At 34.7% G+C, this 13,832-nt stretch overlaps 1 protein-coding gene across 1 annotated transcript; it reads left to right on the top strand.

The window, feature by feature from the left end:
- Nucleotides 1-3,301: 3,301 nt before the first annotated feature.
- KRT24 (keratin 24) lies at nt 3,302-12,255 on the top strand. Its single transcript, XM_032238165.1, has 8 exons — nt 3,302-3,793; nt 4,496-4,578; nt 5,849-6,005; nt 8,118-8,279; nt 8,608-8,733; nt 9,274-9,488; nt 10,406-10,443; nt 11,899-12,255. The coding sequence occupies exons 1-8, from the start codon at nt 3,302-3,304 to the stop codon at nt 12,000-12,002; spliced, it is 1,377 nt and encodes a 458-aa protein (XP_032094056.1). The 3' UTR covers nt 12,003-12,255.
- Nucleotides 12,256-13,832: the final 1,577 nt, after the last annotated feature.

The following is a 13,832-nucleotide window of genomic DNA, read 5'->3' as shown; positions in this document are numbered from 1 at the left end:
TCTGGCTAGATGCCAAGCTTTCAGCTTAATCTATAATGATTAAAGTATTATGCTATCAACACTTGAGTTGAACATGGTTTACCTGGTGTTATCAAATAACCCTGCAAATAAAGTTACCAGGTATCTTTGATTACTATTAAACTCTCTGTGAGTATATATACACACACAACAAACATTCATGAGCGCTGAATTCAAAGAAGAAAAATAATCTTAAAGGTAGATGGCATTATTACTATAATTCATTATATATTTAATAATGTGTGTTTACAGTTGTCCAGCCTTTTTTATTCTTGACCCAAAAGCAGCTCTATTACAATGGACACAACAGATTCAAAATGTTCCCTCCAAAAATCACCCTCTCCCTGAATTTAAACAAAAAATGAAAAGAAGTTCTATGATTAGTGTTACAATAATGCTGCTCTTTTTCTTCTTCCTTTTCTTCCTCTTGTTCTTACAATACATTCTTTTAATTAAAAAATTATGAACTAGATAGTTCAATCATACTTCTCATTTGAATTTTTTTTTCTTTTCACAGCTGTGGTTAAATACATAGAAAAGGATGCAGACTGACATACTTAAAATTAAGAATCCTTGCTGGAGACAGATACAGGAAACAGGAAAAAGAAAGTGGACTTATTACAGCATTCATTTTAAAACAAGAAATTTTTTTTTATTCAATTATCTGCTATCTATATATTAAACTCATTAAGGAACTATTTTACCCTAATTAATGTTTCCAGTTATGCTATGTTTTACAAATATTCTTTACTTCACAGAATATTCCCATATGACATGTGACACCCTATATTAAATAAAACAAAGGAGTTTTAACTCAAACATGTATATGAAAATTAGGGAAATATATTATTTCCACACTTAGAAACCTACTTATTTTGGAAGATAGATTTTGACTACAGAATTCCCCCAAATGTTTTGGAATTCCCCCAACTGTGATTCGTCTCAGTTTCTGGAATTCTGACCTGGCAGTTCAAGATATTTACCTGTGAGCTATTCAGGTTTCTGTACCTGTTTATGGTGCCATAGTGAACACAGATGTCTTCAAGATACAAGACATAAGGTAAGCTTGAGACACAAGGTAAGCAAAATGTATAGTGTATATTAGTTTCACAGATCCCAATCAGCTATGTAGATTGGATGGGAAACTATCACACAGGTCTTGTGCCAACTCAGAGGAAGGTCTAGAATTGCTTGAGGTAGAAGATTGTGAGAAGCAGCTACTGAAGAAAACAGGATTTCTATTATCTTGAGGAAAGCCCTTTCAGCCAGATTTCATCAGGCTGCAAAGCATTTTTTTCTGATTCAGTTGATCCACCATCCAATCTCAGGGAACAATTGGCTGCAGAAAGTGCAAACTCAGGTGACAGCAAAGTAGAGGAGAGACTATCAGAGAAACAGAACATCATGTTCATGAGTAAGTCATTTAAATGAGCAGAAAAAATTGGCTACCTGATAATTGAGCCTTGAGGGGGGCTCTGAGAATTCAAGTCTTAAACTGCCTTCAATCACTGCCTCCTGGAGCAATGCCTGCGTACTAGGTCTATTTGTTGCTCACACTTCACTCTCCACCTGTTATTCTGAAGAATTCACTGTTTCATCTGTGACTTCACTCGAAGTCTGTTTCTAACTGCTTTTACTCTAATTTAGCATGACTACTATTTTAGGTTTGGTTTCTGCTAAACCGGTCAACCTTCATCTTAAATAGGACTTGGAATATTCTGGATTCTTGAAGTGCAGTCTTCAACTTCCACCTTCTACCCCACTTAATAAGCATTCTCAGAAAAAGTTTAGAAGTTGATGCTAAACTTAAAAGGACCTCAATCTTGCAAAGCTTTCCAATTCCCTCCCCCACCCCAAACAGAAACAGACACCTTTATTTTAAAGGTTTATGCTTTTGTTTAAAATTCTAGTGAAGCAGTGGTGTATTAACCATTAACCAGATTAGGCACGTGCTTAGGGCACCAGCCCAAAGTGGGCACTACCAAGTTGTGAAAGGGGAAAAAAACAATTTAGATTTATACACTATGTACAAAGTAGGGGGGGGGGACACCAAGATTTTTCAGTGCTTAGGGTACCAGTGAGCCTTAATCCGCCACTGCAGTGGAGCATATTACCTCAGAGAGAACAAGGCAAAGCTAGTCTAATGAAGAGAAGCATCAGGGTTGACATGATAGCAGTGTTCAAATATTTGAGGGGCTGCCACACAGAAGAGGGGTCAAGCTATTTTTCAATGCACCTGAAGGCCAGACATGGAAGAATAGATGGACACTGAACAAGGAAAGATTCAACCTGGAAATAAGGACAAATTTTCTGACAGTGAGAGCAATGAACCAAAGGAACAGCTTGCCTTCAGAAGCTGTGGGAGTTTCATCACTGGAAGCTTTCAAAAAGAGATTGGACTGCCATCTGTCAGAAATGGTGTAGGGTGGCGGGTTGGATTAGATGACCTACAAGGTCCCTTTCAACTCTGTTAATCTGTTAAAAGCATCTGTTAAAATGCTGTAACATTTCATGTCTGTGCAAATTGTTATTCCAGCGACAGAGAGATAGGGCAAATTGCCAATTGATGCAATTGATGACTTAAGCAAAACAAAATACAATCTTCTTCCCTGGTCCCATGAGGGCATGACTTTGGGGAAATTCCCCAAGCCATACTCAACAGAGTGACTAGGAGGATATTTACCAATCCATGAAAGCTGATTACTACATTTTAAAGCAAGGTAGCACACCTATTACCTATCTGTATTACCAGCCAGGACTTTATTCTACTGTCCTCAGAGGTGCAAATTCTCAATGAGAAAATGTGACTGTAAGGCAAACACTGAGGTCCTCCATTCTTCTACTGTGTGAATGAAAAAGGCTCAGAGGGTAATATGATAAATTAATGTTACTTGAATATTTGCTCTGGGAATAGAAAGAGTAATGCCTGGGGTCTTATAGATGAGGGAAAGAATTACTCACCTACAACTGCAATACCATAATGAATTTTTGACTTTGTTCCTCCCTACTCCACCCTCAGCATAACAAACACCCTTGGGGCACTCAACTGAAAATGGACATAGGTTGAATTAAATGCTAATAGGATGGGAGGGAGGAGAAAACCAGTTGTAGCTTACATCTGCTGAGCAAACAAAAAAAAATTTCGCCAGAAGTAGGAGGAATTTCAGAAGCAACACCCTAATGATCCTATAAAAGGCAGAGGAAAGTGCCCCGTTAGCATACTCTCTGCCTGCCCTTTGACTCTGCCTTTTATAGCTCAGCAGTAGCACATCACTGAACTGCAATGTCTCTTCGAATTTCTACTGCATCTAGGAAAATATCTTCCTATGAAGGAGGTGCTAAGATGTCAGGCATTGGTGGAGGAAGTCTATATGGCTTTGGTGGGGGATCTATGGGAGGGTTAGGCAGTAGCTATGGAGGTGCTATATGCAGTGGCTATGGTGGATCTGGATATGGTGGTGGTGTTGGCTTTGGCAGTGCCTCTGTGGCAGGTGGTGGTTATGGAGCAAACTATCGCTCCAGCTCATCTGTTTCCATGGGTGGGGCCTATGGGGCTAGTGATAGTGTTTTTTTGGCTGGTGCTGAAAAGGAAACCATGCAGAATTTAAATAGCCGCCTAGCAAACTACCTGGAAAAGGTGCGTTCCCTGGAGGAGGCCAATGCCGAGCTTGAACGTAAAATTCGCCACTGGTATGAGAAAAATGGACCTGGGGCACCTGGAGTGACTCGTGATTACAGCAAGTACCATCACATGATTGATGAACTCCGCAACCAGGTAAGAAAACAATTTCTGTCTAGCATTCTCATGCAACTGATATTTTCTCTAATTTTTATTAGAGTACAAAATAAGTTAAGGATTCTACTTTAGCCTATATTACAATGAATGACTCCTGTGACATGACAGGTTATCTCTTTATCAAGTGCTTAATGTATTTAATAAAAATATCTAGCAAAATATCTAGCATAAATGGAAGGAGAGGGAGAATTTCAGTTCAGAAAAAGTACATACTTTAATAAAACATTTAATAACTGAATTAAACTATCTAAATCACTCTGCTTAACTAGATTGGGTTGTCCAATTGATGAGAACCCCAAATAAAGTTGATATAAAATTGTAGATGTTTCATAAACATTAATTAAAGGGAAGCAGTGTAATTTAAACAGAATTGATGATATTTTCATAAATATATAGATGTAAAAATCTGTTTTAAAAACAAACTTAGTTACCTATCTATATAGTACATATTTGAAGAAGAAAAAGGTCTGAAACAATATATTGGCCAGAGTAATTTGGAAAAATAAGTCTGGTAGATTGTTTATATCCTCAGCAAATAAATAAAATTGCACTTCAGGGTGTTATTTTCTCTACTAGCAATCCCTCATTATATAAAATATACTACTAAAAAAATAACTAAGCAGTATTTTCTACCAGAACATGTGATTATTATTGATTTGTAATAAATGCTGTTCTTTTTAGATTGTGAATGTAACCATTGAGAATGCTAATGTAGTCTTACAGATTGACAATGCCAGACTTGCTGCTGATGATTTCCGAATGAAGTAAGTTAAATACATTTTTCAGTTTTGAAACTCCTGAAAAATGCAGTTCTTTGCACCTTCTCATGTCTTCCAGAAACACTAGGGTTATTACAAGCATAAAGACCAGTGTAACATTTAAAACTCCCCCTACCACTTTAATGTTTTCTTGCACTAGGAGTTAGATCTAAGTTTACATTATAATTAGAAAATATCCACTGAAATTAATTAGACTTTGTTTAGTAGAACTTTTTTTCCAAGTCAGTTGAAGTATGATGTCATATTTCTATGACTTCAATTAAGTTCTGCAAAACTGGCAATCTTCAGTTATGTACAAATATAAGAAGGCATATAAAGCTATAGAATCATATCTAGTATTCAGCTCTCTACCCTCGTTGTATCAACTATTGTACTAATATATTGTATTAGCACAGTAGCTATTTTTTTTTAAAAAGTTTCAGTACAAAGATTCATGGTTATATATACACTACAAATGAAATAGTTTTTAAGTCTTACTTTACAATTCCATATCAACACCTTTACTGAATCTGTCTATGTATCAGCTATAATAGTTTGCACAAATCCTAGCAAGTCATCCAATCCAATCTCTACTAGAACACCGTGTCCTTTCCTGATGATCATTCAACCTTGGAACCTTTAGAAAGAGGTTTTTTCAATCTTGTAAGCAGCTATTCAGTTTCTAAGCTACTAAGAAATGGGACAGAATTAATGGAATCAATATGCGGCAATGTCTCTATTCAGTCAGGCACAACTTCTTCAATACGCTGCATTTTATTCTCCATCATTTTTTCCCATTTCACTTTCATGTATCAACAATATATTCTTGTGCATCATCAATGTTGGGTTGCTCATGGGAAAAGATTTCTATTTTTATACAGCTACAAATATTTCTCTTCTCGGGAGCCTGATATATATACATACTGTATATGTAGACTTACATTTTTATCAAAGAATAACACATTAGGATATATATTTTCTGTTTAAAGCATTTACTACATCTAAAACTGAAGCTCTCCTGACATTTGTGAGATGGGAAGCAGGGAGATATTAAACAAAACTGAACTTGAGTTCTACAATAAGCCAATTTATAGATATTCATAAAGAAAAAGTTTCCCCTTTCTTAATCCTTTTGCTTTCAGTAGTTTCCAATTAATAAGTAATAATTAAGGATCACCAGAAGCTGAACTAGAAAGCAGCGAGAAAGCTCTGATTTTGTCTTTTCCTTGCTAAATATAGCTATTGCTCAATTAATAAATTCATTTATTTCCCCTAGATTTGAAAATGAGCTCTTCCTTCGCCAGAGTGTTGAGGGAGACATCAATGGTCTGCGTAGAGTACTTGATGATCTCACCATGAATCGCTCTGACCTAGAAGCACAACTTGAGAGTCTCACAGAGGAGCTGGCATATCTTAAGAAGAATCATGAGGAGGTAAAGGACTTATCTGGTTTCCATCACAATCCACAGAACTGACTGCATGGATTTCAAATGCAACAAAAAGGGATTCTGAATTTTGTTGAGTTTCTTTATCAACATTCTAAACCTACCTTTTTAAACTTATAATTGTAAGATTCTACATATGAGACTAATCCTCAAATTCCTTTCCAGTACTGGTTGGGAATTCTAGAAGTTTTAATCTAGGACATCCAGAGAATCCTAAATTGCAGACAATAAAATAAGATAAATTTAGTACGATAGCTGAATTAAGATCCCAGGAATCTGCAGAATACAGAATAGGAGTCTAGTGCTGTCAATAGAATGTTCATTTAGGATAGGGAAAGACTCCAGTTTGAATTTTCACTTATCAATGACACTTACTTGATAACCATAGTAGGTAATTTTCAGTCAATCATCCTCAAATTGATCTAACTATTCAGCTTGAGTGATTCATCTAAATCCTCAACAAAATAAGGCTATTCAAAGAGAATATTAGTCCTACATAACTTTTTTATCATTATTTATCAATTAGAATGGCTTGTTTTAACTATTACATTTAATAGCATTGATGAAAAGAGAGTATTCTTTCATTTTCTTTCAAATTTTAATCACATTTGTTATAACATTATGAAAAATCCCACCTGAACAGGGGGAAAAAATCCATATCTAAGAGGGAAGCTGAATTTTCAGAACATAATACTCTATCAAAATTAAGGAGGTTAATTGTGTCATAATTTAATTAGTAGTATACTTTCATCTGCTGCCGATGTGATATAAAATTATTTCCCAAGACAGATTGGGGCTTGGCTTTGTTACTTGGATTGTAAATTCCTCCAAGTATCAATTAGCAGATCAGTATCTTATACCTAGATAAAGCTGGAATATTTAGGTCATTCCCAGAGAATAAGCTTAGTCATCATCAAAATCTGGAAAATGCTGAGTTAAAAGAACTCAGGTTAGTCCCCATATATCTAACTTCAAAATTTCACAGATGTTTTTGATTGGAAGGATAAAAGTGAGATGTGTTGCTAATTAGTTACATCTTTGCTCAATGGTCCCAGTCAAAGACAATTCTTTCTACTTTTTTTATCAGTGTCTCTTCCAAGTATAATTGAGTATACTGTACACGGTTCCTGAATTAATAATCATTTCATATGCACCTCGCTCAGAAAGCAAATTTAAAACTTTGTCTCACTGTCCCTGATCCACTTATTTGTTACTATGAGCAAAATAATACCCTTTTCAACCTAGGCAGCCAGTTGCCTGAAAGGTACATTAGGTGGATTACTTCATTAGCAGGTTTGGCAAGCAGAAACCCAAAGGGCAGAAATTAGTGTGAATTCCCATAATAGGCATAGGATGAGAAGAGTATGAAATGTCCCAAGGCTGAAACGATGATGAGCTGAGGCATGTTACTAGGGGGAAGAGAAAGGCAGATTGACTGCAGTTCAAAAAAAAAAAAGTAACATTGGTACTAAGTACTCTAAGTGGGAATGAGGAGGGGCAGTGCCAGTGCTGAAACAAAATAACAAGAAAAATTCCTATTGTAGAACAAATATAAATAACACTTGAGTGCACATTCCATTTTTTGAACACCCTACATTAACTTAATACCCCCATTCCTGATAGATGCTTCAAAGTCAGTCAGGGAGATTGAGTCTATTCCAAAGCCTCAAGGTAAGCCTTAATAAGACACACATCATTTTCCATGTTGTCCTGGGGATTCTTCCAACAAATATATTAAGAATTTCTTATCAGAAATCTGGAAATGCCAATCTTTCACTTAGAGACACATGAAAAGTTTCATTTTAAAAAAAGTATATCTATTAAAGTCCAGTTGAGTTGGTTTGTTCTGTTAGTGCTTACACAGACAGAACTATGTTTGCCTGCTTTTGCTCTCCACCTAAAAGCCTATGAATTTCACATATGGCTACCATAGGTATGTCAACAGAGGAATCAAGGATACTGTGGTTCTTACTATTCTCCATCTCTCGCATGACTACTTTAAAATGGCTTCATTTCTATCTCTCAGGTAGATTTCAAAAAGCCACCATAACCAGATTTCACTGGTTGTACACGTAACCTGCTTCCAATTTTTATATTCAGGAAATTACTCTATTGAGGAGCAGTTCTACAGGAGATGTTACCGTGGAAATGAATGCTGCTCCGGGAATAGACTTGACTAAGCTACTGAATGACATGAGAGCACAATACGAAGATCTTGCAGAACAAAACCGTAGAGAAGCGGAAGAACAATTCATCAAAATGGTAAGATGGTACCCCAATTATATTTTTTTCACGTCTCCTCCAACTGCACTAAAACTAATCAGTTTGATAACTCACATAAAAAATGAATGTATATGTTGAAATAGTTTTCAACATAATTCTTTTTAAAAGAAAAAAGGAAATGCTCTACTCACAAGAAAATTCCCATAAAAAACAGAAAGTTCTGATCCCACTTTTGTGTGTTACAATCCACCTATATTACATTACTCTGGCTACTGTGCATCCAAATTAAATTCTACCCAGAATTGCCTACTTTTGCTCTATATGTTGCTTTTAAGTTATATTTTTATTGATCTCTCCCTCCTTCTAGAGCCAGCCGCTGCAGCAACAGATCCACGATGACGCCGGTGCTGCAAGCACAGCCAGGAATGAATTAATAGAACTCAAACGAAGTCTCCAGTCCCTGGAAATTGAATTACAATCCCTTTTGGCAAAGGTTTGTGTTTGCTTCCTTTCTCTCAAGAACAGCAGGAAATCAAAATAAATTTGTTGTTCTTTGGTTTGAAACAGACTCTCCCTTTGTTTTAATAAAACTCTGTTTACAAATTCCTAAACTGAAGAGTTATAGGTTTCTAACAGAAAATAAAAACCCACAAATGCACTGATGCAAATTCCAAATTCAAACCTCAGATCACAGTTAGGATCCCCCAAAATTAAAACAGTCTGGATTTTGTTGGTGGGTTAGAAAGGGATAACTTTAGATGAGCATTGAAACAATGATAGTTAGTCTCTAACAAGACTACTGTGTTTTTTAATGGCTAGTAACTTCTATAAGTTTGTTTATGAGGCTGTATTAGAGGCACAATGTAAATTGTATTTATGTTTGTTGTGCCAAATTGAAAACAAAGAAGGAAAGAAAATCCGTATGTTGTTAGCAATCCCAAGTATGCACAATTTGGATTGTAGGTGGAAAAATAATATTGAGAGAATCATAACAAACCTTTAACCTGCTTATGTGCATTTTTCCAATTAACAGAAAGCATCTCTGGAAGGAACCTTGGCAGAAACTGAAGGGAACTACAGCACTCAGCTTAATCAGTTACAACTTCAAGTCAGCAGCCTGGAAGAACAGCTGCAACAGATCAGGGCTGAAACAGAGTGCCAAAATTCAGAGTATCAGCAATTGTTGGGCATCAAGACCAGACTGGAAATGGAAATAGAAACATACAGACGTCTACTAGACGGGGAAAGGTGAGTAAACATTTTTCAAAACTGGATGAGGCAATAATTACACAGTGAGTGGGTGGTAGATTCAGGCTTAGGATATTTATTTATACAAATATCTGCTACTGCAGACATTCATTTCTGCTTGTGGATTTCTCATGTTTTGTGTCACTATAAGAAAGAATGCACTGAGCTACATATGTTCCATATTGGATCAGACCAAAAGATTGTGTTTTTAGACAGCTAGCTAGAAGTTGAAGCTAAATCTTCCTTTGGATCCATCGGAGGAAAAGCACCTATGTGTTCAACCACAATGCCTCTTACTATCTATTTGTTGATGGATTGATAAGAAATGTAGGGTAGAAATGTGATTGACTGATAGGTAGATTAATCCTAGTGTGTAAGAAAGAGCATCACTCTTCCAAATTCATTCTTTTTTAAAGTTCTTTTTTATCAATTATAGAACTGTATTTTTAGACATCAAAATCATGGAATATAGCTTGTGAAACAAAAAAATGCTTTTGTTTAAAAACATTAAAAAATTATTAAGCATCTCTTGGGGAGGTGTTTTTATTTTCTTATTTATTGATTACTCCTTCTAGTTATTCTCTAGTTTTATAAAAAAAACAAGTAAAACTCACATTAGTGCTCTCTATGGAACATTTAAAAAGTAAAAAAAGAATTCTAATTTATATATACAATCCTCTCTGATACTGTCTAGAAATTCATACAATTTACTATATTTTTTTTAAAAAAATCATAGGGCTGATCAGCATTATTGAATTAATTTAGTTTTCAAATATTTTATTGATAGGAATAATAAAATTATAAAATGCATGACACAGAATGCATATCTCTCTTTTTAGTCAAATATTTATTGTGCTCAAGCTTTAAGATTCAGATAATTACTACAATATTATTAATACTGTGTTCTTTGTTAACAGTCTCCGTACTGCTTACGAGACAAAAGTTCAAATCAGAGGTAATTATAATCCTATTCTTTTAGAAATAATACATTGCTATTTGTGCTGACTTGGTATAACTTGGTATATCTAAAAGTACATCACACAAAATTGAAAATATTTCCTTATGAACAATTTCATTTTGATAAGATGAAATGCATCAGTTTAATTATCTTTAACACTTCCAGTAACCTTTATTCCACCTGTTAGCTCAGGCAGAGATCAGATGCCCTTCAGATGTACTTGGTTATGTCTCTATCTAGGGAAGGAAATCAAAAACTAAACTAGTTAGAAAGTTTAATATTGACATTCCTGAAAGCTGGTAGACTAACAAAAGCTATTTCAAATCTTTGACTCTTCCATTCATATCCAAATTATATGTCTTCTTGATACTTTTAAAATCCACTGGACCAGTATCACAGTCTAAACTGCCATCTGGATTTTTAATTAGGAAGCATTGACCATTAATACCAAGGGCATAAGGCAAAAATTGATGATACCAGTTTGAGGGCTGAGATGGCCTATTTCACAATTGGCTGAAATAATGTTGGTTTAATCTACAAATGTATTGGTCTAAAACTTCCAGCATTCCCAGCCAGCATGACTTATACCCATGCTGAATGAAAAGTATGAGTTGAAATATAAGGTTGAGGAATGGCTTCTGTTTGAGAATCATTGAAAAATTTAGAATATTACAGGAGGAAAAGGATTCCATGAACTAAATGACTGCTCAGGTATAAAACTAATAGTCACCCATACATATCTTTATTAGCAATAATTATGAACCCATTGACTAATTTTTATTAACTTTAGTATCATATTTTAAGGTGATTAAAATAAAAAGCCTAAAAATGTGCAAACTGTGTAGGAGAAAGGCTTTTTGAAGGAAGGAGATTATTTTCATTCATGCAGTTCTCCTGAAATTATAGAAAATGTGAATAAGAAGGAGAAAGAAAAAAGTGTACAAAATAAATTTGGGCATTAAGAGGAAAGTATAAGAAACAAATTGTTTTAATAGTTTCCAATCATAAGCAGTTAGAAAGCTTGCCACCAAAAACAGATGCAAATAAAACAAAGAAAATTTATTACTATGTCCCATTTGGTATAAGTATCTTGGAGCCATTATGGCTGTAAATACATTGTCAGTTCTATAAGGTAAATTGATTACATAATACTGTGGTTGGAAACCAGTAGCATATGTGTGGTTTTTGTCCCTAGAAATTGTCTTTGCCAACTCATATCAGATTACACTTAATATCTAAATGGGATGCGATGGCAGAGTTTTGCAACATGTAGCTTATTACATTTTTTCCAGGGGTTTTTTTTTCCCATTAAAGTGTAATATCTCTGCCCAAATTGCTCTTCGTGTCACTTCCAGCAATTTTTCTAATATAATTATCATCTTATGATGAGAGATTTTACTGAATAAAGTGCTGTTTTTAATCAATGAAACTATTAAACTTTTCCTTTGACAGAACCCACCAAAACCAGGGTGGTTAAAACCATTGTTGAAGAACTGGTGGATGGCAAAGTCATCTCTTCCCAAGTGAAATCAGTGGAAGAAAAAACATCTAAATAAACTGCAAGAAAGAAATATTTCAAAGCTTGCTTTTGAGGGAAAACTTGGGTAGAAGAAAGCCATCGGAATCAATTGTCAATTTGCAGCTTAGCAGCTTTTTGCTAATACGGGACTGGGATTCAAATTTAATCAAATTTACTTAGAGAAGACTCACTGAAACCAAAAATAATTAATTATAGAACCAAACCAAGGAGTCTAGAAAAATAAATTCTACACATTATGCCTTCTTCTAACTTTAAAATACTGACTTAAAAATCACATTCTGTTTTCTGCTGCAATGCAATAAATCTTCTGTTTGCAAGTTATATCTGTCTGAGATTCTTGTTTTACATTCTGGTTTTCATATTTAATAGCAAATTTAAAACATACTGAAGTTTCAGAGTTCTGTAATTACATCAGAACCCCCATGGCTATTTAATATAAATAAAAGTTTAACTGGGTTCAAATTAATAATTTAGCTATCTGCCTGGAGATTTAGCTCAGCTCATTCCTAAAAAAAGGGGGGGGGGTGTGAATGTCATATAAGAAAGCACTGTGAAAAGAAATCCAGATTACCCCTGCAAGAAAAATTGAATGCAGTTGTCAATAAGAGATTTATTGACAGAGATAACATGGAAAAAAAATCAGTATATGAAAATATAGGTGAATGTATTTGACCACCAGGAGCAAATCAGACTACAGAAACAAAACAAAACAAAACAAAAGATGCAAGTGGAGAATTCTGTGACTCCATCATTGTAGGGGAACATAGGTGTCTAACATGATCTGTTAGAACTTGGTAATCTATAGTTCTTTGATGTTCCACTGGAACGTGCTTTCCTTTTTCAACAAGCTCTCATTCCGTTATTAAAAGTACAAATTGTCTAATGCCCGGGACATCTCCCTCACCATATCAGCATAATTCATTTTTCAAATTTGTACAAATCACATGCTCAAAAGGTTCTTCACTTCGTCACCTTGATTATTGCAGCTAAACTAATTTCCTCTATTGAAGATCCAGTATCTCTTATGTGCATATCACACTTCTATGTTTTTAGGTTCAGAAGAGCATATGTACATAAATGAATATATGCATAAAAGAGTTATAGTGTAAATAGCCTAGTTCAACATCAGAAATAGAATAGTTACACTTTAACTCCTTGATAAAACAAAAATTTACATACCAAAGTATTTATTAATTATTATTACTATTATTATATTACTATAATGTAATTATATTACTATTACTAATTATTAATTACTTGCTAAAACTGCTATGGTTGCTGGTATATGTCCATTTCATACTGAAAGACTTTTGGTTTAAAATGGAGACATGTGATTATTTACTTACATTTCAATTTATTTATATATTCAGCCCATCTCACTATCCAAAGCCAACTCTTTGGTAATGTCCATTAGCTGACTTGCAAGCACCCTAAATAGATGAAAGTCTAGCCTCTGAATGATTCAAAGCCTCTCCCCTCTCTGGGAAAATCACTATCAAACTGCATTTGTTGGTAACAGGTTTCCTGTAAAGCTCAGCAAAATCCATCTTCCAGCAACTTATAACCATTATTCCATCGCCTCTACCCAGGAACAAGAGGAAACAGGCCTTAGAAGTCTCTGCAGAGATTATCTAAGACATAACAATTATTTCAACAGATCCTGCAGGGTAAAAAGGTTGAAAAATTCTATTTTAATTTACAAAGTTCATTTTGAATTGTACATGTCTTCTAAGGTATAAGTTATCCCATCAAATAATGTATTATCTTGAAAATTTGATGTGAATGTCTTTCACATCTTCATCCAAATAATTAATGAAAATATTGCAATGGAAGATCCAAGACTGAC

The sequence above is a fragment of the Thamnophis elegans genome, chromosome Z (genome assembly GCF_009769535.1).
Source record: "Thamnophis elegans isolate rThaEle1 chromosome Z, rThaEle1.pri, whole genome shotgun sequence".
Lineage (NCBI taxonomy): Eukaryota > Metazoa > Chordata > Lepidosauria > Squamata > Colubridae > Thamnophis > Thamnophis elegans.
Note: the sequence above shows the minus strand (reverse complement) of the source record. Positions and strands in the feature narration are given on the sequence as shown.

Excerpts from the sequence above, each read along its gene's own strand:
- KRT24 (XM_032238165.1), top strand. The coding sequence starts at position 3,302 with ATGTCTCTTCGAATTTCTACTGCATCTAGGAAAATATCTTCCTATGAA. Across the intron at positions 6,006-8,117 it reads TTAAGAAGAATCATGAGGAG|GAAATTACTCTATTGAGGAG; the intron begins GTAAAGGACTTA and ends TTTTATATTCAG. Across the intron at positions 8,280-8,607 it reads AAGAACAATTCATCAAAATG|AGCCAGCCGCTGCAGCAACA; the intron begins GTAAGATGGTAC and ends CCCTCCTTCTAG.